Source organism: Carcharodon carcharias, chromosome 2, assembly GCF_017639515.1.
Source record: "Carcharodon carcharias isolate sCarCar2 chromosome 2, sCarCar2.pri, whole genome shotgun sequence".
NCBI classification, from domain to species: Eukaryota; Metazoa; Chordata; class Chondrichthyes; order Lamniformes; family Lamnidae; genus Carcharodon; species Carcharodon carcharias.
Window position 1 is genome coordinate 71380068 of NC_054468.1, and position 27246 is coordinate 71407313.

Genomic DNA, 27246 nt, shown 5'->3' on the forward strand with positions numbered 1-27246 from the left:
TGCTGATGGCCCACAGTACCTCATGGATGCCCAATCGTGCTAGATCTGTTCGAAATCTATCCCATTTAGCATGGTGGTAGTGCCACACAACACAATAAAGGGTATGCTCATGTAAAGGCAGGACTTCGTCTCCACAACAACAGTGGTCATTCCTACCCATACTGTCATGGACAGATGCATCTGCGGCAGGCAGGTTGATGAAGATGAGGTCTTGTTGGTTCCCTCGGTACCTGCCGCAGACCTAGTCTAACAGCTATGTTATTTAGGACTCAGCCAGTAGTGGTGCTACCGAGCCACTCTAGGTGGTGGACTTCAATGTCCATCACCAAGAGTACATTCTGCACTTTTGCCACCCTCACTGCTTCCTCCAAGTGGTGTTCAACATGGAGAAGCACTGATTCATCAGCTGAGGGAGGGCAGTACGTGGTAATCAGCAGGAGGTTTCCTTGCCCATGTTTGACCTGATGCCATGAGACGTAGTGCTAAAATAAAGCATGAAGGTTATGAATACACTAAGTTCATTCCTAACAGCAGTCCTCTGCATGAAAGTTGGGTTAATCAGGGCCCTTTGCAGATGAAGAATTAATCAACTTTTGGGATTTGTGTGGCTCACCCACTTTAATTGAACATGTACCAGAGTCATAATAAAAAAAAGTAATCAGTTTTATTTGGAGTTAATACAACACAACAGTACAAGCACTTCTATTTAGTTATGAAACACTAACTCTATGATTTATTTTACAGGTACGTCAATGTAATCTGCTGCCTTGGCAACAATGCCACCTATGGTAGTGTGGTACAAAATGCACTTCAGAATGTCACCTTGCTGCTCAATCAGCTCTACCATTTTAAGAACTGGCTGAAGTTGAATAAATTGCAACATCTTTCTAGAAGCAAAGGGTGAATATTCACTCATTTAAATGAAATTTGGTCACATTTAAATATACTTGGTTTTGAATTTAATCATCCAGGAATTCTTCATCCAAATTAACATCTGAAGTATCTATGTCATCCAGCTCCAAGTTATCCAAATCATCGTCAAGATCAGTCAGAGACTGAAAACAAGAGAATAAAATTAAGACTAAGGATATTTTGCACTTTTGAGTTACATATCAAATCAAAGATGCTTCACAGATGAAAATTGAATGGGGAAAAGACCTGATCAGCTCTGCAAGAATTAACATTTATTTCATATCTATGCTTCTTTGCACTCAAATTTTCCCTTCACTGTAGACAATTAATTTTCAGCATAGCAATTATTACTTACATATTTGCTCCCCAAAGTTAATTTTCAGTATCATGTTTTACCAATATACAAGGTCTGCACAATAAGCTGATTCATGTTATGGTGTAACTGCTGCACACTGGTCTCCTCATCAACAAATTATAGTGTCTTTAATGTAATTAAACATCCCAAGGTGCATCATAAAATAAAATAAGCCACTTTGATTGTATAGGTTTGGTCAAAGAGGTAGTATTTAAGGAGTGTCTTAAAGGAAGAAAGAGAGGAAGAGGCGCATAGGGAGGAAATTCCAGAGTTTAGATCCTAAGCAAATGAAGGCATGGTCACCAATGATGGAGCGATTAAAATCTGGGTTGCTAGAGGTGCTAGAATTAGCTGAGCACAGATAACTTGGAGGGTTGTGGGGCTGGAGGAGTTCAGAGATAGGGAGGGTTAAGGATATGGAGAGATTTGAAAACAAGGATGACGATTTTAAAATTAAGACCTTGCTTAAGGAGGACCCAGTGTTAAGTTAGTGAATGTAGAGATGAAAGGTGACAGGACTTGGTGTAAGTTAAGACACAGGTAGCAGAGTTTTGGATGACAAGCCTATGGGGGGTATAATGTCGGAGTTTAGGCAGGAGCATGTTGGAATAGTCAAGTCCAGAGGTAACAAAGGCAGCCATGCACTCTGCTTGGAGGGCAAAACAAGCCAATTTGACTCAAATTGCTCGTCTGCCCCCAAAGATGATCAAGTTCCAAGCAATCAGTGACTGGGACACACACTTTTATCCTCATCCACTGACCTATATGTTACCCACATTCATGCATTTGTCCAGCCCCCTTTTGCATTCTTTAATTTGTTCAATATGTTCAATGATTCCAAGATGTCTCCTCATATCTAACCCAATCCTATGTTCCTGTAACTTATACTCATGTCAACAGATCCTAACTTATCCAACTCGAATTGGATTAATACATAAAATGAACCTATTCCTTTCTTAATTAAAGGCGTCAATCAATCTCCTCAAAGGTTACACTTTCCAAGGATAAAAAAAGACTCCAGCTCTCTAAGCTGTTCGTAGGGACAAAGACCTTTAAAACTAGATTTCAATCTTGTCATCTTCCCTGAACCTTCTCCTTCCACTTCACCCAGCATCTGGAGGAACCAGAACTGGACACGACCATTCTAAATTAGGTCATACAAACAATTGAAATAAGAGCAGAAGTAGGCTATTCAGTCCCTCGAGCCTGCTCTGCCATTCAATAAAATCATGGCTGATCTGTTTGTGTTTTGAATTCCACATTCCCATCCACCCCCCGATAACCTTTGATCCCCTTGCACAGCAAGAATCTACCTACCTCTGCATTAAAAATATTCAATGGCCCCGCCTCCACCATCTCCGGAGGCAGAAAAAATTTCTCCTCATCTCTGTCCGAAAACAGTAACCCTTAATTTCAAAACAGTGCCCCCTAGTTCTGGACTCACTCACCAAAGGAAACATCCTTTCCACATCCACCTTATCAATACCGTTCAGGATCTTATATAACCAAAGCCTTGTATATAGTAATTCATGTTTTGTATTTAATCATCCTGGCACTAGTCTCATGGCACTGGCCATTCAGATGTATGTTCTGGAACGCACATGATTGAAGTTGGCCCTATCCATTTGTACATGGATTTACTTAAAAGAGTTGTGTACTGCTCAAGTTAAATACCTTTTTAGTTTGAAGATCCATTACTTCTGAATCAGCTGCAGCTGCCATATAAGTAGGTGCTGATTCTAATACAGCTTTTGCTTCTGCTATCATTAATGCAACAGGTGTAGACGCAACTGGTGTAGACACACTTGGTACTGCTTCAGCTTCATCTTCAGAAGGTTTCTACAATGTCAAAAAGATTTAAATCATTTAGAAATGCCTAAATCTTTTAGTTATATAACCAGCAGGTATTTTTGCATGCATCTGGAGCAGGAAGAAAGTTTTTTCTTATATCATTATACTGGTCTGGGAATAACCACTAATTTTCATAAAATCTTTGCTTGCATTTGTAATGCTGCAGAGCTAAGATCCTGCCACCTGAGTTACTTGCTGAGTTTGTCATAAGTCCATCTAGTGGTAGAATGCAAGTACTAAGCAGTTCAACATAGATCTGCAAGTTCTGGATCTCTGAACTGTTTCCAACTTCAGTTTGAATCATTGCCAACTGCAAAATAATATGCTGTATTCCAAATCAGTGGTCATAGTGTTGGAGGTTTTGATTACATTGCATTGAAATTATAACATTAGCTTTCCAACTCTGAAATTAAGGGTGTGTTTTATAATAACCAGCTACCTTTGTTGATGTTTCATGCAGAGACGATGCAAAGTCTTTTGATTCTTCAATAATATTTCTTTCTTCATTTGGCTAGTAAGCAAAAATAGGGAAAAAAAATTAGCACTGGCAAATTCCATTTAAATCCAAAATCACAGCATTGACTTAACACACAAGGATGCTATTACTTACAGTAACAAGAGGGTAATCCCTGGCAGGTCTCTCTTTAATCTTGCCGGTTTCTTTCAGATACTGCTCAGCTGCAAAAGCTTCCTTTAGGCCTGGAAATAAATTTTCATACTCTGTGGGGTCAGCGAGAGACTCTGCGGCTTTTTGGTTTATTTTGGCGAGATTCTCTCTCCAGAGTTTCACAACCCTGAAAGGAAAAGTTAGAATCCAAATTTAAGTCACTATATGCATGTGGGTGTATTTTTGTATGTAAACATGCAGGATTGCAGTATGACATGGTAGAATTGAAACTGTCCACTCATACCTGGAGACCTGACTTGGCAAGTAAGTTCTGGAAAAAAAAGCAGCTTCTGGAAGACGTCCTGTTTTTATCAGCAAATCCAAACAATTGTCAAGCCTGCACAAATTTTTTTAAAAAGATAAAATAGTTGGAAAGTTAAACAGAATACCTGCTTATTGAATTCACAGGGACATCAGTCAATATTACATTATTGCAGGTGGGGGAGGGACAGGGAGTTGTACAGTTCAGTGTTTAAGTATCAGGGAAAATGGCCTGTTTCTCTGCTATAATATATTACATTCAGTTTTAGACATCAAACCTAGGAAGAATATGCTGACCTTGGATGGAAACAACGTAGATTCACCAGAATGATTAAAGGGTAAAACTATGGGACAAGGTTATGTAAACTTGGCTTTTATTCCCTTGACTGTAGACAGTTTGATGGTAGTCTAATTGAGATATTTTAAATCATTAAAAGGAATCAATAAAGTAGCTCGAAATAAATTATTTCCTCTAATAAGAGCATCCAGGATGTTAAAATTGGAACAAATTGCCATGGAAATCATAATATGCAAGTTTTGAAAACAATGTCCTAAAAACACATACTTTATTAATTGTTTTAAAAATGAAGTGCATGCAGTAGTCAATGTCAAGCGATCTGCACTTGAAAACAGTCTACTCAAAGAAGTTAATAGGTCTATAGCTGAAGTACTTACTTTCCTTGCATGAAGTAAGTCATAAAAGCCACATTGTTCTTGCCATCCTTTTCAACGACTTCTGCTAATTTGTTAACCATTGGAGCATTGCCAGAGGCAGTAGCCAGCAGTAATAATCCACCATAATCCTGTGCATGGTGTAAACACTCCTGGGCAAGGGCAAACTGGCATTTACTAATCGCAAGCTCTGCCAACTGCTTCCATTTCTGTTCTGACTGTGGGGATAAAAGGGATATTTTGCAAGAAAACGAACCAGTTTGTTTCTTGAATTCTGATGCAATTTTGCACACATTTTCAGAAATTGTTGTACAGAATCATAGACTTAAAATCAAATGCAGGATTATATGAAATTAGCAAATTGCATATTTGAAAGCTACATTTTTATGTGGGGATGGTGCTTGGAATGAAACCCTCACTGGTCTGCATCCTTATTATCAGCTTACATTTCTCTACTCCCAGGCGCCTGGACCTTGCCCATTTTTCATGTGCTTCCATTTCCACTTGTCTTAACCACACCTCTCTGCCACCCATTCTGTGTGCCTTATAATTTTTTTTTTAAAAATTACACCCATTATGCTGCCCAATTATCCTGAAATATCTCCAGTTTTACAGCTAAGAACCTTATTTCCTCTAACGTGTGCATTTTCTGCCCCCCCCCCCCCGCCACCTTTGTTCTATTCCTTTATAAATTCTGTATAACTGTAATATCTTCCTGTTCTATTACAGGTCCACACCTGAAATATTAAATTGTCTCTACAGATGATGACTAACCTGCCAAGTGTTTCCAGCAATTTTTGGTTTTGTTTTACAAACATAATGGCATTGAATAAAGTTACAAAAGAAACAAGCAAGGGTTAACAACAGAATGTTGCATTAGTTCAAGGTTCTTAAATGTGGGTTCCCAATCAAAGCTACTGAATGGAGGTGAATTTGTAGGGGGCAGTCTGGTTAAGGCTAAATGATAAAAACATTTTAAATTAAAAAAGTGACAAAAGAACTAGAAAGTAGTAATTTTGAAATTACACAAATGACAATATAAAAATTGCTAAGAAGTATTTATGTTTACTTCAATATCTGGTATTTGGAAAATGGGAAGAGGCCCAATGGCAACATACGACCAGTGAAATATGGTTGTTTGAAGTTTGGGCCTGATAAAATTTAACTCAGTAGAGTTCAATTAAACACAACATTTTTTAAAAGTGTACATTTTCCCACGCTCTCTACAGTTTTAATTTTTGAACCAAAGACATTAGAAATTATGAATACAAGTGTTACCTCTGCTTCTACAGCCAACTGATATGCGATCTTGAGCTCTCCAAGCTGCAGTGCAAGTTCAAAGCGGTGCTCTGGATCAGTGGATACTGCAAGAGCCTGTGATTTGAAACCCTGTGTGGGGAAAAAGGAAAGAGCTTAAAGATACTTGTAAAATATATGCACTCTCACTTTCAACTTTTCTTAGATGGTATGGATAAAATCTAACACCTTGGATTTGTTGCAATGAATGTCACTTGTATATTCTCCACTAGTCTAAGTTCTGTTCAGATTAAAAACAGCAGGTTTAATTTGACCCACATCAGGATCCGCTGATGCACTAGTCTATTCTTTTAGGCTCAAAACTTAAATATGATTCTTATTTACAGAGAAGTGAAATCTCAAGTCACCACATCCCAAAAGGACTAGAACAACATGTTGAATTTGCACAGCAGCTTCAAAATGGGGAAATGTTGTAAGGCCATTCATGAGTGTAATTAATTTGAAAAATGACATGATCTCCATAATTGATGGGGTCAAAATAAGTTGTAACAGAAACTAAAATGCGAATTTAGTTTGTGATGTAGAATGGAAAGTGTATCGACTTTAAATTTTCTTTATTTCTACATTGCTCATACATTCTCCTTTAAAACACAATACCACTCTTAACGCCCAACCACTGCAATTTAGTTTTATTTATTTATTTCAGATCAACCATGGGTCTAAACACTAAATTTCTGCAAACAGGCACAAGGGACGATGGGGAATTAAGGTTAAGGAGTAAACAAACCTTTTTTTAAAGAAAACAGGACAATATTAAGATTTCTGCAAACTGTCAGATCATACAACTTTTGGGTATAGAAAGTTATGAAATATTACCTACAAAACTGTCCCCAATGTAAAGGATGAATATTGATGAGAGAAATACAGGAGAAATTGCTTCTGCTACAAGTACTAACACTTTGGGACAGGTACTAGTTAAAGCTAAAATGGTCAATCAAATACTGATTTGGTTCTAGAAGGAAGGCACCCAGAGCCTTTTTTTACTGCTTAGATTATGGTAAGTTAGTGCTGTGATAAGAAATCTAGGAGCATCAGGAAACAAATTATTGAGGTATTGCATTGTTTTTAATGAGGATTATGTCTTGGTGTATGAACAAGGTTTTCCAGTGATTTTCAGTGTTAAGTTGCAAATAACAATGCAACTCTACACGTTAAAATATACATCAACATTTTGTTTATCTAGAGATCAAAGTACAGAGAAAATTACTAGTCACAATTTTAAAGCCACTATGGAGACTTCAGCCAGGAGTACTGATTTTATCACTATAAATTATTTTCACTTTTCTATTTCTTATCTCCATTTCTATTTTCCATTTCTCAGCAAATTTTCCCCATGCTTATCTCTCCTCCCTCCACCCCACAACCCTACCTTCACCAAATTTCAATCTGTGCATCCATTGATCAATATCTAAAGGGTCATGAGGATTCGAAACGTCAACTCTTTTCTTCTCCGCGGATGCTGCCAGACCTGCTAAGTTTTTCCAGGTAATTCTGTTTTTGTTTTGGATTTCCAGCATCCGCAGTTTTTTGTTTTTATCTAAATAATATTTCCTGCTGGCCTGTCTTGGACCAGTGGAATTCTTTTTCATCTCCTAAACATTGTTAGTTTTCCATATCCCGAATCATTTTAGACAAATTAGATGAATGCAAAGATTTCATTCATTTTTAACTGCCAGAGCTCCCGCATTCAACTGGGACGTGTTTGGATATACGAGAGTTTTCTTTAACCATTAGACAACTAGTGAAACCTCGTTGTGCTTGTTGTAATTGGGAATTATACTGAAGGAAAATTACCTAGTATCATTAAATTCAGAACAGCTAAATGATACTGCAACCAAAAATAAAATCTTCGACAGTCATAATTAAAGCTTGATGTTATGTCTTATTTTATGAGACAATCAGCAGCTACAGAAGTGCGCAACAGGAACTGTAATTCAAGTTTTTTTTTAAAAATTATACAATGTTATATGTTGCAGAGGTTGAAAGCTGTGGATCGTTTGTGCTGAGAAACACCTGTCGAGTGAAACCATATACAAAGAGTACTGACTTATAGTGTGGTTATATTCCATCTAACCTGTTTCTCTAGGAAGTGTGCTACTCTTGTCCTTTGTTCCTTTGGAATTGTGGGAAGGACCTTATCAGCCATGGAAAAGTCCCTCCTCATGACCGCAGTCTGGTACTCGAGCACAGAGACAAGTAAAGAATAGCTGACGATGTTCAAATCTTTATCTCCCAAGTACAGTCTATTATCTTTTGGGATATAACCCAGGAGATACATAGTTCTGAAAAAATAATATTCAAACTTAAATTTTCACATTTTAATATTAGTCGTTGATGAAAAACAGCAGTTTCATTAAGATAATTTCTTATAAGTACAAGTCCAGTTAGCAGATTTCTCATAGCTCCCCTTTAACCCAATTGTCTCCCTCGCTGGATCATCCGTCTACGTTGGTGGAAAGGCATGCCGACGTGTTTCACAGCAGCATATAGGAGGTGTACACTTGGCAGCCTGCACTTTGTACTTGCCCGAGTTCCCATCACAGTAACGTTGTGCAGCACTCGCCAGGTGCGAGCTTCGGGGGCATTGGCGGGGATCGAGGTTAAGGGCAGCCCTGCCATTGAAGCGACTGCTGGCTGGTTAAGGGCAGCCCTGCTGTTGAGGTGACTTGTGGTGGGGAGGAGAGGAGAAGGGCAGTCCTGCCATTGAATATAGAGTACAAGCATTCAGGGTGGGGAATAGGGTGGGCAAGGGAAGTGGCCACGCATTAGGGAAGCCTGTATAAAAGTGACCATTCTCTCCAACTGAGACAGTTCAGGCGCTGCTACATTGATATGATTGGAGTCTGGCTCCCAGCTTATCTCCCCACTCAAGCAACGCAGAGGGTTCAAAGTGCCACCAAGTTCTCCAAAGCGTGGCCGAAGACTGCGCACGTCCAGGGAACTGGTCAGTCACATCTGGCAGCTACTGCAGGACATGGAGGACATGCATTGCCAGTGGCCGTGGGGTTCAATTTCTACGCCAGTGGTTCCTTTCAGGGCTCCACAGGTGATCTCTGTGGAATTTCACAAGTCTCCACCCACAAATGGATCCATGAGGTCACGGATGCCATCTTTGCGAGGGCACACAACTTTGTGTATTTTGCTCGGGAGCAGGACAGCCAGGATGCAAGAGCGATTGGGTTTGCCCAGATTTGGGGTTTCCTGTAGGTTCAGGGTGCAATCAACAGCACTGATGTGGTGCTCAGATCTTTGTTGCAACACATGGTGAACTATACCAACCACAAGCTAGTGTATGACCGCCAGAAACACATCCTGCAGGTGTGCGCACGGTTTCCAGGGTGTGTGCATGATGCCTGCATCCTCAGTCGGTCACAGATCCCTAGGGTCTTCCAGCATCCACAGAAGTTGCAGGGATGGCTCCTCGGGGACAAAGGCTACCCACAGAGGCCTTGGCTATTGACAACCATGCGGCGGCCTCAGACTGCAGCAGAGCAACATGCATGCAGCAGCTCACAACTTGGTGCAGCAGACCATCGGGATGCTGAAGAGGAGGTTCCGGTGCCTGGACCGGTCTAGTGGAGCCCTGCAATACAGTCCACAGAGAATGTCACGCATCATCATCGTCTGCTGCACCCTGTACAAACTGGCACTCCAACGGGCAGACAAACTGGCTGAGGAGAGATGGAGGAGCTGGAGGTCTCCTCCAATGAGGAAGACGCTGATGGGGATGAGGGTGAGGAGGTCCTCAGAGGAGGCGATGAAGGTGTTGAGGCCCTCGCACCAGCTAGATGAGGCAGGCGCGCTCGGGAGATCCTCATAGCAGCTAGATTTGTGGAGGATGATGACAACAAGCAGTGAGGTGACCCCATAGATCCTCACATCGCATCTGTGAACCCTTGACTCCAGTCTGGCTTCTGGCAGCGCGAATACCTTCTGTGAGAATGCTCCTGTCATGGAGACACAGTGTAGGCCCTAATAGTCGCTCAATGGCAGGAGTATGACATCGACATGCAGTGAGGACACTCCATAAATCTTAACATAGCCTCTGAGAATGTCTGGCTCCTGTCTGGCCGAGGGCAAGTCATTTGCGCTGTGATCGAGGTCATATAGAGACGCAGCCATGTAACTTTAGAAGCATCTGATCCTTTGTCTGCCTTCAGCACCTGAGACCCTCAGGAGCACAGCATCAGTGGTCACAGATGAAGACATGGGGGCCAACCCCTCCTTAAAGGTGCTGAGAGCACACAGACAGAATGAGAGAACTCTGGCAGCAATGACAATCCTCTTGCAGCACTGGTGGAGGGGGGTGGTGGGGGCTGTCCTCTTGAATGGCGTTGGCACTGACGATCGCCTCCCAAGCCAGATTAATGCTGTTGCTGCCCATCCTGCTGCCAGAGCAGAGGTGGGCCTCTGCGGCATCCAAGAGGCACTCAGGGGACACATCACTGAACCTGGGGGCTACGGTCTTCTTCAGTTTTAAGACCATGTCTTCCATACAGCAGTGGTGGTCTGGAAGCACTGAGATGTGTGCCTGCGGCTGGACTGTAAATATGGCGCCCGGCGTGATGCAGCTGCGGGGTGGTGGCGTGCAGGCAATTGAGAGCCCGCCCGCCATGGAAACGGCATGTTTCCCGGGAGTGCATAAATAATGTGGCGGGTCTGAGACGATATGGTGTGAAAACCCGCCATTGCAGCCAGGGGGTAAAACGTCATTTTAGCTGCCCGCTACCACACTTAATGCAAATCTGGGATGATTCCACCCAACATCTCTAGGCTAGGGACAAAAGTAGGGAGGATGCAAGTGCCAGTCATTACCAATCATTTCTGCTGGAAAGGGTAAGAGTAAATGATGGATGAAAATAGGAGTGGATTTGTCTGTGATGCCCCCACAGTATAGAGCCTGCAGAAATCAATGTCTTATGCTTCACACATGAAGAATGGATATTTGGGGATGGGAGGGCAATGAGTGTCCATGGAATTGAAGCTCATTTTTAAAGGGAAAGGAAATTAGAATTTATTTATGTAGTGTGACCAGTTACTTTATGCTCCAATTTTGTGGTCACTGGTTTACAACTTTAATCAGTCACGACTGTTCCTGAGATATGCTTTGGGGAAGAAGCTGACTTTGACTCACAAAGCTGTTAAATGGAGCACATTTACTATTTGTGGCTGCAGCTGATCTGATAAATAACATGACATCAACACACTAGACAATACAAAGTTTTGATACCTTTTTCTGGACCATTAGCTACATGGCATATAAAGGAACCACATAAATCGTTGGTGGTTCATCACCCCCTTCTCAAGCGTAATTAGGAATGGACAATAAATGCTGGACAGCAATGTCATCATTCAATGAACAATTTTTCAAAAATGCCGAAATATTTTACGTTGAATTTTCTATGCGTGCCATGTGATTTTTCCATCACTCTCCCACTCACCTGTCAAGGTGGGCAATGGTGACAATCTCTCCACCAACATAATAATTAAGTCTGTTCACAGAGCTTGTGTAGATAAAACAGTCTCCTACCCACAATCCAGTCTTAACGATTTCCTGAATTTCACCAAGAACCTGATAAAAGTATGTCCAAAAGAATTAAATGAATCAAGTAACTCAATGAAAGCCTTGCTCAGTATCAAGCAGTTATAAAGATTCAAAACACACTATCAGAAACATGTCACGCTTGGAGCAGCATAATTACAACCTACTAATAAAGATTTTCAGTACAGAAGAAGGCCATTCAGCCCATTGCATCTGTCAGGTTGTGTTCAAGCCACTTTTGTAGCCTATGATTTCTGTATTTTCACTGTTTCTTCTAAGAAACTTCTCCATTATTACATTAAGTACTTGCATCTTACCTCAAAGGCATCTTCAATGCCGTCCTCTGTTACTCCTTCATGCGTTTCCTGTGCTGTAGCCACCTTCTCAGCAAGATATTTCAAAATGAAGAAGGAATCCTCTGTGGCAATGCACACCAGTTCACCAGAATCTGACCAAAATATCTGCAAGCAAAAAGAGTACCACGTTGCTATCTGGTGCTAAGGTGATTATTATCGCTGTAACAAAGGCATTGCCATTGTATCAATCATATTGAACAGCTCGATCTTGTTTAGAATGGTGGTATAGGCATTTCAATGCGTCTTAGTGCCTATAGGTTGGGGAGGGAGTAAACTCAGCCTGGATTTGGACCCCGATCACTATTCAGTGATCCCAAGAGAAAAGAGCATGTGCGAAAGCAAGGTCAGACTTGGCTGTAATCCCCCTAGACAACAGAATAATCCACAATCACTAGAGGTCTGGACTCAGAGGAAAAACTGCCACTTGAAGAAGGGAACAGAGGGCAGCAGCTGCCCATGAACCTGTACCCCAAAATGGGTCAGTGTTCTCAGGAAAGGAGAATTTAAATGCAAATACAATGAGTAACATAAACACTACATTACAATACACGTAGCAAATGCCTACTCTCACTTGGGTGTAAACACAGGAAAAGGCCTACTACTCATTATTTAAATCCGTGCAGAACTCAGGCCATTTTTAATTCTATTCCCTTGCTACCAATCACAATTCCCTTTATTCCGGTTGAACCTGGAATAATTTACAAAGCAAACATTCACCAGAAGCTGTATTAATCATTCTAAGTGGTAGTCCCTTCTACAAGATGGTTAAAGTTATCCCTGAGTTAAATGCAGCTTTGTTTTCTTTAGGTTTAAATCACTTCTCTGAACCCAGAACTTCCTTCTCCACAATTCCAACCACATACACAGGTTCCTTATACCAGGTTCCAACCACACACACAAGCTGCCCTACATTTTCTGACCACAACACAATGGCAGTCCATTCATTTTAAATGAATTGCCATCAGCATTGTGGGCTAGAAAATGTAGGCCACAGTATACAGCAAGCTCCAACTATGTACATAGGGTGGATAAAGCACAGCATCTGAAGAAAAACTTCAGCAATAAATCAATACTATAAATACTCTTTATACTGGAGCTATTTTCCATGGGAGCATATCAACCAGCTAGTAAAAATACAATACAAAAATCATTAACTCAAGTAAGTTGCATAAATTTGCATTTTAAGAACACTTCAGAAGTAAACTATTCCAGAAGGATACACATTGATTTAAAACTCCAAAAAGGGTGATTTATTTAAATCAAGATAGGTACTGAAAAATCAAATTCTGTTCCCAAGTTGGAACATTCTCCCTTAGTGGAACTCTATTTGTCATATCATATCACTTACATGTTTGGGCTGTATTTCAATTCTGCGGATGAGTTCAGTGGTATCCCAGTCATAAAATGCTAAGCCATTCATTGAGCGGACACCCAGTAGGAACCCACCATAGATACCTACAAACATGAAAAACTTTAGTTATCCCACAAACAAAAAAGCAAAATAAGACAAATTGCCTGTAAGTGTATTTAAAAACATGTATTTATCTCACTATTCCAAAACTCAATCATCAGACGTTAAACATAATTTAATCTGGTGCGTGCTCCATAAAACTGAAAATGACTAATCAGTCTTCATAGCCTTACTACATCATATCCTTGTGAATCAACCAATTCAATATGGTAAGACCTACATGATACTTGATAATCCTTCACTCTCTTTCTTGTTTGTTTCCTCTTTTTGGTTCTTTACTTTTGATCCCATCCATCTCCCTCATTTACTTTGCTCTATTTATGCTCCAGCTGTCTCTTCTTTCTAATTCCCACTCAACAGGGTCTCTACTCACCTTCTACTCTCATATAGTTCAAAGACTAGAACTACTTTCTGATTTATCATCAGGGACAGCATATTTGGCATATCATCAGGTATCATTTTAGTTCTGAATTCAAAAACAGATGTCCTAAGTCTTGCAATGTGTGACTCAAATGTTTGAGCATCTTTTATTTAAAATGCAGTTTAAGTCATTAGATAATTAATTTATAATGTATTGCATATTAAGAAGTGCTCAGGTTTCATGTAAATACTAAAAAAACTTCTTCGATTCAAATTCTCCATATACATAGCATTTCATGCAAATTACAGATTGGCTATAAAAACATTTAACCATTTCCAAGAGACCCTTCAGATTTTAAATACTACAAAAAGAAATAGTCAAATTCTTTTCCTGTAATTTTATTCCCAATGTATGATGCCTTTCTGAATCAATGAAAAAACAGTCGACATAATCTCTTTGTTCTTGAGATTGACAGCAAAGGCACTCAATAGCCCAGATTACAAAATGTTAGATAAGTGCAATTCTTTGAGGGAACTGGTAAAAGAACACACAATTTCCTGGTGATAACAAAATGGAGAATAAGCAGTCTTCAAAATTTGACAGCAGAGAGATATTTGCTAAATTTGGCTATTATCTATCTTAGATACAGTTGACAGTGTGTAAACTGAAACTTGTTACCTTCTGCTCCAAAATCAGGCTTAAATGATTTCTTTTCTTTGAAATTCTTGAATATTTTCACCACACTGTTACTTTCCCTGATTGCATATCTGAAAACAAAAGCATATCCATTCATTTGTTTCAAACACATTCAAGTGTTTGCTGGTCATGAATTAAAATCACATACTTAGAATTTTACTTACTCAGAAGAATCATGTGCCCATACAAACTCCTGTGCAGATCCGAAGCTCTTATTTCTCAAAGCCATTGCTGTGTAGATAATATATTCACCATCACCACAGACTACCACAAACCTAAATACCAAAAATGAAGTGAACATGTGAATAAAAATTTCACATTCCCAAAAATAGCACTCCTTTATAGTAGTGAGACCTGGACAACATATGCAAAGCAGGAGAAAAGGTCGAATTTCCACCTTTGCTGTCTCAGGCATATCCCCTGCATCTCTTGGCAGGGCAAGGTCACCAGCTTAGAGGACCTAAAGTCTGCTAATTCGGATGGCATACACTTACTCACAATGCCTGTGATGGTTCAGCCACATTTATCAGATGGATGATGGCTGTACACTCAAAGACCTTCTGTCCGGTAAACTGGCCACTGGGCCATGAGCTGCTGGATGTTCATACCTCTGCTACAAGGCCACTTGAAAGCAAGATACGAAAGTGGCTGACACTGACACAGACAACTGTGAGACAGTCATCAATGGCTACAACCTCTGGAGGCTGACTGAAGGGGTATTGGAAGAGGTGCGAAGAAATAGAAAGTTCAGCTGGCCAAGTATAGGGCCCAGAGAAAACAGAGGCCAGCAAATCCTGCATCTTCTTAGCCCACTGTCTTCATTTGCAGCAAATGCAACAAAGACTGCCATGACAGAGTGGGGCTCCCGAGCCACATCAAACAATGTTTAAGACCGAGTTAACCAGCAAGGGGCTAGATGGAAGGCGACAAACACATTATATTTCCTTGTCACTGTCATTTCTAATACGTTACTAAAAAATTTAACATTTTTAATATTGAAGGAGACTGTGGACATGTTAGTTTTAACTAGGGGCTAAAGCATAGTTTATTAAAATTATGAACAGTAAATTTTTAAAATGATCACTATGTTATCCAAGTAATAGCCCCCTAACAGTTAAAATCTGTTATGGCAACTATTTCCCCATCTTTGCCTCAATACAAACTAAATATTAATCTTAGATTATTTTGCACTATGCAATTGTTAATAGATTTTTTTAAAACTTGTTTAAGTTAAAGCTTTACCTTCCATTGGGATTATGTTGAATTGTCTGTGGATATATCTCACAGCTTCCCATGTCTTTCACGGCCAAGGGCAGTCTTTCACCATCTTTTATCTCGGTATCTCCCATTGCTTTGAGGTTAGCCTGCTGAACTTCAGAATGCTTGGCCCAAATAATTTTACCACTAGCATCCATAGACATTGCAGGTTCTTCACGACCAAGCTGAAAAAGTTAAGCATAAATATTGTCACATACAAGACCACTCCATTAAGTTTGTATCTACCCTGTCAAGGCCCCTCAGAATCTTAAGTTTCAATACCATCACCTCATTCTTTCAAACGCCAATGAGTATCGGCCCAAACAGCTCAACCTTTCCTCATAAGACAACCTCTTCAACCCAAGAATTAGCCTACTAAATCTTCTCTGAACTGTTTCCAAGGCAAGTATATCCCTCCTAAAGTAAGGAGACCAAACCTGCACACAGTAGTCTAGGTATGGTCTCATTAACGCCCTGTACAGTTGAAACAATACTTCCCTACTTTTATACACCATTCCCATTGCAAAAAAGACCATTCCATTTGCCTTCCTAATTATTTGCTGTCCCTGCATGCTAACTTCAGACCCAGGCCCCACTGGGCTGCCAAAGTGGACAACCTCACATTTTCCCACTCCATCTGACAAATTTTTGCTCACTTACTTAACCTATCCATATCCCTTTACAGACTCTTTGTATCTTCCTCACAACTTGTTTTCCTACTGTTGTGAATGTCTGATTACATAATTCATTCAGAGGTATAACTTTTAGTTTTAGGGATACAATTTTTAGGTTGGAGATTAAAGTGTTAAATGTAAGATAAGTGGTAAAGCCTGGTTAAGACAAAGAAAAACAACACTCTGGAAAGAAACTGGAGGCAGTATGTGAAACATGGGGATTTCTTGGTGGACCCAGCAAGACTAGAGCAAGAGCCATCATATCCAACACAATAGAGATGTAAATTATTCATATGGGTCACAGAATCAAGTTGTGTTAAGGGTAAAACATAATTAGTTTGCATTTCTGTTTTGGAACATCTCAAAACATGCCACTTTGTCATGGAAATGGGCTGTAGGTGCTGGAAGGTTCCTTTGCTTAACTTATCTGGGTTGTTCTCACAGAAGGGAGTTGCAGATTTGTCTTGTGTAGGTTGCAGCTCACTTAGAGTTCGAGAGAGAAAGAGGGAATGGAAGATTTGCCTAGCTTGGAGCTAGAGGAAGACATCCATAGCCATCATCACAGTGAAAACAGGCAGTTAGCTTGGAGAATGCAGTGAAGCTTAAGTTTGAGCTAAGTTATGAGGTTTTGAAGAAATGTTGGAGGATTGCTTAGCCAAAAATTAATGGAAAGATCCCCACTAGATTTCATACGTCGGAGAATAGTTGGAGCACTGAGGAGAAATTAAAGTGTTTTCTGAAGGATTGTGGCATACCTTTGGGTTGGTCCCAGGAAAATGTGAACGAGTCTTCAAGATTTTGTAAGTTAAGGGAGCAGATGTAATTGTAGCATAAATTGTTAAGGTAGGAGCATTTGCTTTGTTAGATTTTCTTTATATATACAATAAAGGTTGCTTTTGTTAGGAAATGTTGAATCTTATGGCATTGTTCTGTCAGTTAATTACTGGGTGTTCCGAATTCTCTTTAAATGTTTACAGTCTCTAGGAGGATCATAACACTACCTATTGTTTTAACAACAGCAATTTTGACTACAATATTATCAATCTCTTTATCAAAATCATTAATATAGATTGTAAATAGTTAAGGCCCCAGTACTAATCCCTGTGGCACTCCACTAGCTATCACCAGTGTGATAATCTGAAAATGACACATTTATCCCCACTCTCTGTTTCCTATTAATTACTCAACCCTCTATCCAAGTTAATATATTAATACTATGAGTGCTTATCTTGTGCAGTAACCTTTTAAGTGGTACCTTATCTAATGCCTTTTGGAAATAATTTTGACTGTGGGTATGACTCTCTGGATAGTAAGTATACACTTCCGCCCATAGATTAATATGCCCCTATATCAGTTCAGACATTTTTTGCCACCCTGCTGAAACAAAAATCAGAAGTAGAGCCTCCTCACATTTTACAGTATGTATTATTTTAAGATCTATAAACAATGATAAAGACAACAGATCAAGTCATGGTGATATTTTATTAATCAAACAGACTTGATATAATGCACTCACAACCCTACATATATGTTAGTCAGGTAGTTAGTGGATAGTATAGTCAATTTATGTAACTGTATTGATGCACTAGGGAACCAATCACACCATTCAAATTCCCATTCAATGACTAGTGTGCATAAAAGAATGACACCTTCATGTTGCAGACTATAGATACTCAAACAGAAGTATTTTAGCTCAAGTACCTTAATGATGATACTGCCCTCATCATAGCCAAGAGCCACGTTGTTGGAGCCCCTCAAACTTGCCACACACCAGACTCGTTCCATCCCATAATTCAAAGTACTCTCTAGACGGTAAGTGCTTGAATGCCAGATACGGACAGTACCTTTAAAGAATGAAATGCAATTGGTCAGTTACATACAAAGTAACACAGTAATGTTTTGGACAAGGGATTATTGGTTCACCTAGTCTGTTCTTCCAAACGTCTCAACAGTTTTTTTAAATCATGATTCTAGAACTATTACCCCTGCATCTCTTACCAACAAGAATACATTCAGTCCTTCTTTAAAACTTCGCCATCATCCCAACTGGTAATTTAAGTCACAATTCAATCACACTCTTACTTAAGAAATAAAACTGCCTAAATTTCTTATTTTCCTCTGATGTCCTTAATGTTATTAAACTGTGTGCTCCTCGTCCTTGAATCTTGGGCCCCACAGAAATATTTTCCTCAATCTGGTTTCCGTACCGATGGAAATCTTAAAGATCTCCATCAGTCCCATCTCATCCTTCTCCAGGAAATTAACTCGTCTGTGTGTGCGTGTGCGTGTGTGTGGGGGGGGGGGGGTGGAGAGAAGATATCTTTCTTCAAAACTCAGCCCTTTTAGTTCAGAAATCAACCTCATAACTCTCCTCTCTACTTCCTCCAATAATTTTACATTTTCCAGTAATATAAAGACTAAACCCGAATACAATACACCAGATGCTGCTTCTCCAAGGCCACATATAACTTAAATATCATTTCTTTTCTCCCTTAGTCATATCCCCAGTTTTATATCACATTTTCTTTTTTTGCCACCTACAAATATTGAATTTATTATTAAGCTACCAATCAAAAATCTTTCTTGCTGGGAAAATGGGGAAAGAAATGAAAGCATTTTAATACACTTGGCTTTCAAATAAAATTAATAACACAAAGAAACGCTGAGGATTGTGAAGATACAATAAAGTATCAGAGCTCTACAAAATTTTAATGTAATCTTTTACAATTTATTAAGAAGATATGTCCCTGCACTTTACAATGAAAAAGAAACTATAATTTTAGATTATACGCCTCTCAACATGGGGCAAACAGGTGACATAATGTCTGAGATGTTGCATGGGTCATCCATAATTATTTGTTCCAGTAATTGTCCTTGAAACAGCTTCTTGATTAATACTAATCTATTGATACATTGTGCTACTAACAGCTAGTTTATGTCTTCACTAAGCTAATAATAGCCTCCCTCCAAATCAATCAAAAATGATCATGTTTCAATCAGATTACATTAAAAACTGCTATTATCAATTCTTTAAGATAGTCACTTAGACTGTTCCATACTTATTTAAAATCTCTTCAATCTTTAAGGGACAGATTGTTCACTACAATTAAGAATTTAAACCTCAAGGGTTACAAGTTAAAAATTCTGAAGTTAGGGGGAGGAAGAGCCTTTTCATCCAAAAGATGAGATGTGTGGAAGAAGTTACCAGAGTTACAGTGCTTGAAAACTGCAGCAGTATTTCAGCACTTCATCCCAAAACACAAAATTTGATTGCCCCATTTCACAGTTTTTTGATATATGCTCTTTTTTTTTAGAAACAAGTAGTTACTGAAATTGGACTATTCAGGGTGTCCAATTTATAAAACAATTACAGAATTTCAAGGTAGAATTTACAGCTATGGGTACAATTCCCACCTGTCCCTCTCCAAAGGTGCCCATAGCATCTCTAAAGACAGGAAATCAACAATTCATTTTATCCTATAAAAGTAATTGCTTGGATTTTTTAACACAGAAAGTGGTGCAAAACCAAACTGAAACTTTAATAGAGTAAGCATTAATAGCAATTATTGAAACATATGTAATACTCACCATCCTCCGATCCAGTGATGATAATTGGAAGTTCAGGATGGAAGCTAACACAAGAAACATTCTGAGCATGGCCCTCCAGTGTCTGAACACAAGTCTTATTCTACAGGCAAAACAGCATTATTTCAGTTATAATATGTAATACTTGCTTACTATTTCAGGACTGAAAATTTGGATTAGTTAACTGATTCAGTACATTTGGCGATGGAACAAGTGATGCACACAGCAATGGGATCAGTATCACTAGCTTGTGCTGCAACGTGCAGGCATTTTGTAAACATTAACAATTTTATGCAAAGTAGATTATTAGTTTCTCTTAAATTGGTGAACATATTGATACTTTTGTTGCCGGATCCGTGTTTTTGTCAGGTTTTTGTATAATTACGTCAACACGGAAGCGAGTTTATTTCTAAAATGTTTACGTGATTTTGCAGTCAAGTTTTAGCATTCAAAATAAACCAGTGTGCTTCCCAATAAAACGATCCTACTCAGCATGCATGAGCAATTACTTACCAATGTAATAATTTCTCTTTACCTGGTAGTCCCAGATTTTAACTAGGCGGTCATCAGCTCCAGAAATCAGATACGGCTTGTCACCTCCACTGTAGTAGTCAATGCAGTTTACTCCTTTCTCATGGCCCTCCAAGGTGAAATTAGGTGAGGATGAGCCAAGCTGCCACACCTGAAGAGTACCAACACAATTTACTCAATGTAAGATCTTTACAAAACAAAAGATTTGCAATACAAACCCCTTTCAAATATTTCTCAACTAAGTATACAACACTCTACCACAGCAATATGGTTGTCTCCATATTTTAGGCTAAGGAGTAAAGATATTTAGTTTTCAAATCTTTAAGATTTAATCTGTTTTGCTCTGAAAGATTTGTTACTGTGAAAAGGGCTTCTCAGTTCTTTCTTCCAAAATAGTTTTGCACCACACTTCAACCTTGCCCATATACCTTAATGGTCCTATCCAAAGATGCACTTGCAAATTGGTTGTTGTCTTTCGGGTTGATGACGATCTGCATAACATAGTGGGTGTGCCCTTCAAAAACCTGGGTGCAGGTCCACTTCTTCTCCCAGTCCCACAGTTTGATAAGCATGTCATCTACCAAGGAAACAGTTCATCAGTTTTTGAAACTATTCCATAAATCATCAAGATTCTAAAACTATCAAAGACAAAATCTAGAAAAAAAATCCACTCACTAGCATTAAAATCGAAAGATTTTTGATTAGAAATAAAAAAACTTTATATATTAATGTTACATATACGGACTACAATGTTGGTAAGCTTAAAAAGTTAAGAAATAAGTCTTAAGTAATATACACTCACCACTGCTGGTCAAGATGTAAGGTTGAGTTGGGTGGACAGCAATACAACGAATGTAATCTGAATGAGCTTCAAACATGTGAACTCTCTCCAGTGTGTTGTAATTGAAAACTCGGATTTGCATGTCATCCTAAATTACAAGAGAACAAATTAGGCCTTGCAAATTCAAGAACAGCCTACACCTCTCAGCAAGTTTAAGGTGTACAAGCTTTTGTGGACCACTACCTCAAAATGACAGAGTCCATATCCAAACTGAAAATTACTGTAAAACATGATGCTTTTTAAGATAGTCTTCCCTTCATGTCAATACAAAGAAAAGACAACTTTTACTAACACACTGAAATGCAATGAGGCAAAGACTACACGTTGATTGATAAATTAAGTGAATTTACATATTTCACTATCATAACTCATTAAACAGATGGTAGTGGGAGACGGGAGGCACAACTTTTACCATCAAATGATTAAGGTGACTACAATATATATAAATAATCGTGTTTTTGGTTGGAACTTCTAGTCTGTAAAACTTACTTCCGTTGTAATGATGTTTTTGCCACACTTTCCCATTAATAATTCCAATGTCTATATTAACAATAGTTAAAGATCACTGTAATTATATCCTATAAATTTCCCATCCTAATTTCTAGCCTTAATGTACATGAATCCTTGATCAACTCCATATCATCATAAATTCAAAAGATTGATTCAGATGAAGGTGATCCTTTGGTCCAGTTGATCTAACTCTTCCACAACACCAGCTCCACCATCATTTTTCTAATTTCCATATGAAAAGCAGACATGACCTCAATTCACCAGTTATCTCATCTAAAGGGCAAGTTGTTACTTTGCACAACATAACATCCAACAGAGATATTATCAAAGTACCCATGAGGCTAATCTACTCATCCATAATTGCCTTCCTTAGACGGGCAACCATCTCTGGGTTCTCTAATCAATTTCACACAAACAAATGGAAACAGATCATTATTTGGGGAAGGTCCAACTAAATAAGTAAAGCTCAGGCAATTTTTATTTAAGGTACATAGTTTGTCTGGACAGACAAAAGTGTTATTTTCTCCTTCATCAATCCATTTACAAATGCAAAAAGACCACTCTCATTTTGAAGTGCTGACTCTTTATTAGTTCCACAATTGTCAGCAACGTTCTTATGCCTCAAGCAAGTAACCATTCAAATGTGAATCCTGGGACTGAGTGACAATTGGCTTTTCAATACGGATGGGTCATCACAGGTCAGGCCAGTAGTAGATTCTCAATAGATGTTCAACACATGCACTTTCAACTGGGGACACTGGAAGATGGAACCATGCCTGGTTTTACCCGTTTCAAAATTTGCTTGATAATGTACCTGTTAAGTACCTCAGGATGTTTTACCATGTTAAAGACATTACTTAAATGCAAGTTGTTGTTGAGGAGTGTGAGGGACAAAGCACCATCATTGCCAAACTGAAATCAGCTAGCTCAAGAGAGACCATAGATCACACCCATAATCCTCTGATCTGGTGCTGTGTTACATCCAGCTACACGTTTAGTGACTAAGCTATCAAGGAACCCATCTCTTTAGACTCACAAAATTCATACTCAAAGACACTTACTGCTCCTGTGATGACCCAGTTCTTTCGTGCCACAAACTTGGACGCCCTCACAGGCAGGTCGCACACCTCAAATGTCTTCACGAGTGTCTGGAGAGTACAGAAACAGCACAAAAATGTGACCAGTTTATTCAAAATCAACTTTCACTGCTGTGTACATTAGCTTAACTATACAAAACCTATACAATACTGTGAGAAATGAGAGCAACAAGAGGGGAACTAAATATGTGGATCCATGTGAGGGAACTATTCACCTTTGAATAATCAAAATATAAACTTGTTTAATTTGATCACTTTTTGCAGATGATGGATAAATGGACTAGGGAATGGAATATTTACCCATATTTAGGGCCCAGTGACATCAAGCATTCCCAGATCAGGAATTGCATATGAGTTACTGTTCCGCAGAGGTCACTTGACACAAACTCAAAACAGCTCCTGCTAGAGTAAGACTCAGACATTTTTATTGCCCACAGTTGTCTCTCTAAGTGACAGTGTAAGTTTTGAAACTTACTCTGAGATGTTTTACATTCGTGGCTCTTGCTTAGCAGAAACTCATTGAAAGTGAATGAATTCATTTAAACATGAGGAAAATTTTCATTATGTGCTGACTTGAATCTCTGAACTTGAAGATTTGTAATCTATTTCATTACAACAGCACCACATATGTTCATTTTACATAGAGGTACAGCACAAAATGTAGTTGTGAATATTTATTATCCTGTATATAATAACAATTTACTTATTAGGAATCTATGTAAAATGATCTTGACTTCTATCTGACCATATATTAAAAGTTCCCTCATCAAGAATTAAAATTAAAAGTATGGGAAGACTTCATATACAGTTCTTCTGACATAAAATAATGTCTCCCAGTGTTTTACAAGAGGAAAGCTGGGCGCATTGTACATGAAAAGGAGAATGTTTCAAAGGAGAAGAAAGAAGAGAAACACTAAACAGTTTTTAGGAGGCAGAAACAGACAGTATAAGAAAGCAATTTTAGGAATCGCAGTGAGCAGGTCTGAAATGACTGAAATATTAAACATTTGAGAAACACTATTCAGCAATTTTAAGATCCACTGGAACTGTAAGAGGCAAAAAAGCAGCTGTACTTGGGATTCATGGTTCCACACGCAGACGCTGCCATTGTAAAGGCTGGCCAACATCCATGGCTCAGTTGGGTGCAAGTCTACGCTTTTCACTCGGTCAGACCGAGCGGTCAGCTTCCGTTTGATATCTAATCTCAAAGGCTAGAAAACAAAAGTTAACATAGCATTAATATTATTCCAACAAACGTACACTTAAACACTTTGCACATCAAGAGAGTTTAAACACACAGCATATAAAGACATCAAGCGGTAGTGCATTTGAATAGAAATTTGGGAGAAGTGCAAAAAGTGACTGTCAAATCGCTATTGCCCACTTTGCACTACCAGGCAAGATAAATTTATACCCCAATATTTCCTTCTCATCACAATTTTAACACATTTTACTTTATGGAAGCAAGATTTATTTTATGCTGTAACTATAGAGTTAAAGAGACAGCACAACTTTTGTGGTTAACAAAAGTTCTCCCCAAAATGAAGCCAATTCTAAGGGGGAAGCATCAAATGTGGAAGCTGACTCCTTTAAATGAATCAATTGATGAAAGCTAAAGTCTGTTGCATTTGTTTTACTTTAACAACCGGGCATTATGTTTGCACGCATAACTGAACTTAGCCTCATGGACCCATACAAATATGAGTCTGTCTCGGGAAGGGTAAGTGCTCCAAGTCTAGCCTCTATCAGGCTACGTAAAGAAAGTTTTAATAGATTATCCACACTGAGATGTTGAGGTGAAAGGTGCTACATAAATATGAAAAATGTTCTTTCTTTATATAAAATTGCAGTCACAGACTATTACTGGATACAATCAGAGTCTGATCAGTCTGAAGTTTGACATTGCAACAGGCCAACTACACACAGTCCAGGTTCATGCATGAACAGGCACTTACGCATGATACCAGGTGGCCATTGGCTTCCACTGAAGCACATGCAGTGTATTACTACATTCAAGAGGAAGAAACAAAATAAACTTTCCTACAGGAACTACATTTCCACCATCTACTACGAATATTTCGAAAATGAATTTTTCAGTAACCACTTTAGCTTCCCAATATATTTCCATAATGAAAAATGAGTGATATATTTATGACCATTGAATCCCTTGGTCACAGAAAATAGCAATATCTTGCAAATTTAACAATCAATTACTAACAGCTTAGATCATAATTTTATTAACAAGTCTAGCTCACCACATGACAGTGGCCAGGGAGGGGGACAGCATTGATGTGATGCGTAGAGTTTTTGACAGGGATCAATGTTGAGGGTTTTGATATTTCCTATGTTTAAGCTTTTTTTATGCATTCGTGGGATGTGGGTGCCACTGGCTGGGCCAGCATTTATTACCCATCCCTAATTGCCCTTGAGAAGGTGGTGGTGAGCTGCCTTCTTGAACCGCTGCAGTCCATGTGGTGTAGGTACACCCACAGTCCTGCGCGGGAGGTAGTTCCAGGATTTTGACCCAGCTACAGTGAAGGAACGGTGATATATTTCCAATCCAGGATGGTGAGTGGCTTGGCAGGGAACTTCCAGGTGACGGTATACCCATTTGTCTGCTGCCTCTGTCCTTCTAGATGGTAGTGGCTGTGGTTTGGAAAGTGCTGTCGAAGGAACCTTGGTGAGTAGAGGAAATTGCAGCTCATCTTAGACTGAATGTTAGATAAGCAGTCAAAGTATAGATAATGGAGGGTTTGAAACAAGAGTGGAGAGGTAAAACAGGGTGTAAGCTTAAATGTGGAAGCTGACTCCATGTTTTGGATAACATTGTCATAGGCAGCACGTGGCTGAGGAAGAGAATGGGCCAAGGACACATCTTTGGGGTACTCTAGGGGTAATGATGCAAGGGCAGGTGGAGCAATCATTACTAGAGGTGCTCTGACTAGGATTTGACAGGCAAGAGTGGAACCAAGCAAAGGCCACTGAGATGAACAGTAGAGGAGCTCCAACAGAAGCAAGGCGCTTAATGCTTGAAAGTGCATATTCTAACCATCCTATCCTTTTCCACCTGACAGGTTCACACCATCACGAAGTAACATATCATGGATCAAATAGCAAAACTCATCACTTAATATACACAGAAGTGTTACATCAAATTACATTTATTATCCAGAAATTTAAAACTTGCAAAGTAATAAACTGCAAAATTATCTTTACGCATCACTTCACAACAACCTATTCTGACCTAGAGCCAGAAATTTGCAGGTAGTTACAAGTAACTTGATTTGTCTTAGACTTCGCACAAAAAGTAGTTTTAATAAGGACATTAAAAGGGCCATGTAAACAACACTGTCCTGTCCCAGATCTGACTATTTCTCAGCATGATTCTCATGCTGGCAATTCTACAGAACACAACATAAGAGAAATGAAGGATTTAATCTTACTGGCCATTGAGAGAACGCTTCAGCCTCACCTTTGTGCCACAACATACTAAAATCCTTCAATTACAATCCTACCTAGGGGCTTAGTCTTAACTGACCATGGGCTATGGTTAGAAATCCTGAAGATTCAATTATCACCTAAACTATCAAGTTGCACCTAAACTGAAACAGAATTTACTTACAGACCCCAGAAAAAGCACACTGCTCCTGTTTAAAACACAGACCTGAAAATAATGAAGAACAGGAGACCCTGCTGCTTTCTACCTGCAGTCATCGACATAAAACCCTCCAGCCTGCACCTTCCTCTCTCTCTCCCTCACACCTGAAGCAGAGCTCGGCCAGCCCCATCCACAGAGCTCGGCCTGGGCCCAGCCCCATCCACAGAGCTCGGCCTGGGCCCAGCACCATCCACAGAGCTCGGCCTTCCATCCCAGGGAACCTGTGCAGCCGCTCCCAGTGCCTCTTGTCCCGGGCACTTTGTGATGATAACAACGGGCTAGAGCCGAGCTCTAGCTTCCTGGCAGCTTCCACCAGCATTCCCAAAAATGCCCCTGTCAGGGTCCTGTACCCACCATCGCCTCGGCACCTCAAACTCTCCTCCGACCAAAGCCCAGCCGAACCGACTGATCCTCTGACGTGGAGCTTCCTCCTCGGCCACGAAACACGGGATTTCGGCAAATTCGCGAGACTGGCCGGGGCTCCCAACCCACGAAGACCTCCAGATACAGCGCCCCCTCCGGACAGGGAGACCTCCGGAGGCAGCGCCGCCTCCGGACAGGGAGACCATCACACACAGCGCCCCCTCCGGACACAGAGACCTCAACAAACCCAAAGGTGCGATGGGTAATCC

The 27246-nt window shown here is 39.6% G+C and overlaps 1 protein-coding gene across 1 annotated transcript; it reads right to left on the bottom strand.

Annotated features, from left to right (window-relative positions):
• Positions 1 to 645: 645 nt before the first annotated feature.
• Positions 646 to 27117, bottom strand: copb2 (COPI coat complex subunit beta 2). The gene is made up of 22 exons (XM_041213345.1): positions 26969 to 27117; positions 24030 to 24167; positions 22921 to 23007; positions 21311 to 21437; positions 20937 to 21085; positions 20513 to 20659; positions 19981 to 20080; positions 18094 to 18236; positions 15704 to 15903; positions 14626 to 14736; positions 14444 to 14532; positions 13282 to 13388; positions 11895 to 12038; positions 11477 to 11607; positions 8110 to 8317; positions 5997 to 6107; positions 4722 to 4936; positions 4030 to 4122; positions 3729 to 3912; positions 3558 to 3629; positions 2942 to 3106; positions 646 to 1055 (listed from the first exon to the last, which is right to left on the bottom strand). Exons 1-22 carry the CDS (start codon positions 26969 to 26971, stop codon positions 960 to 962), a joined length of 2820 nt encoding a protein of 939 aa, XP_041069279.1. The 5' UTR covers positions 26972 to 27117; the 3' UTR covers positions 646 to 959.
• Between the last annotated feature and the right edge of the window lie 129 nt (positions 27118 to 27246).

Excerpts from the sequence above, each read along its gene's own strand:
- copb2 (XM_041213345.1), bottom strand. Across the intron at positions 6,108-8,109 it reads CACACTTCCTAGAGAAACAG|GGTTTCAAATCACAGGCTCT; the intron begins GTTAGATGGAAT and ends TTCCCCACACAG. Across the intron at positions 3,630-3,728 it reads GGGATTACCCTCTTGTTACT|CCAAATGAAGAAAGAAATAT; the intron begins GTAAGTAATAGC and ends TTTGCTTACTAG.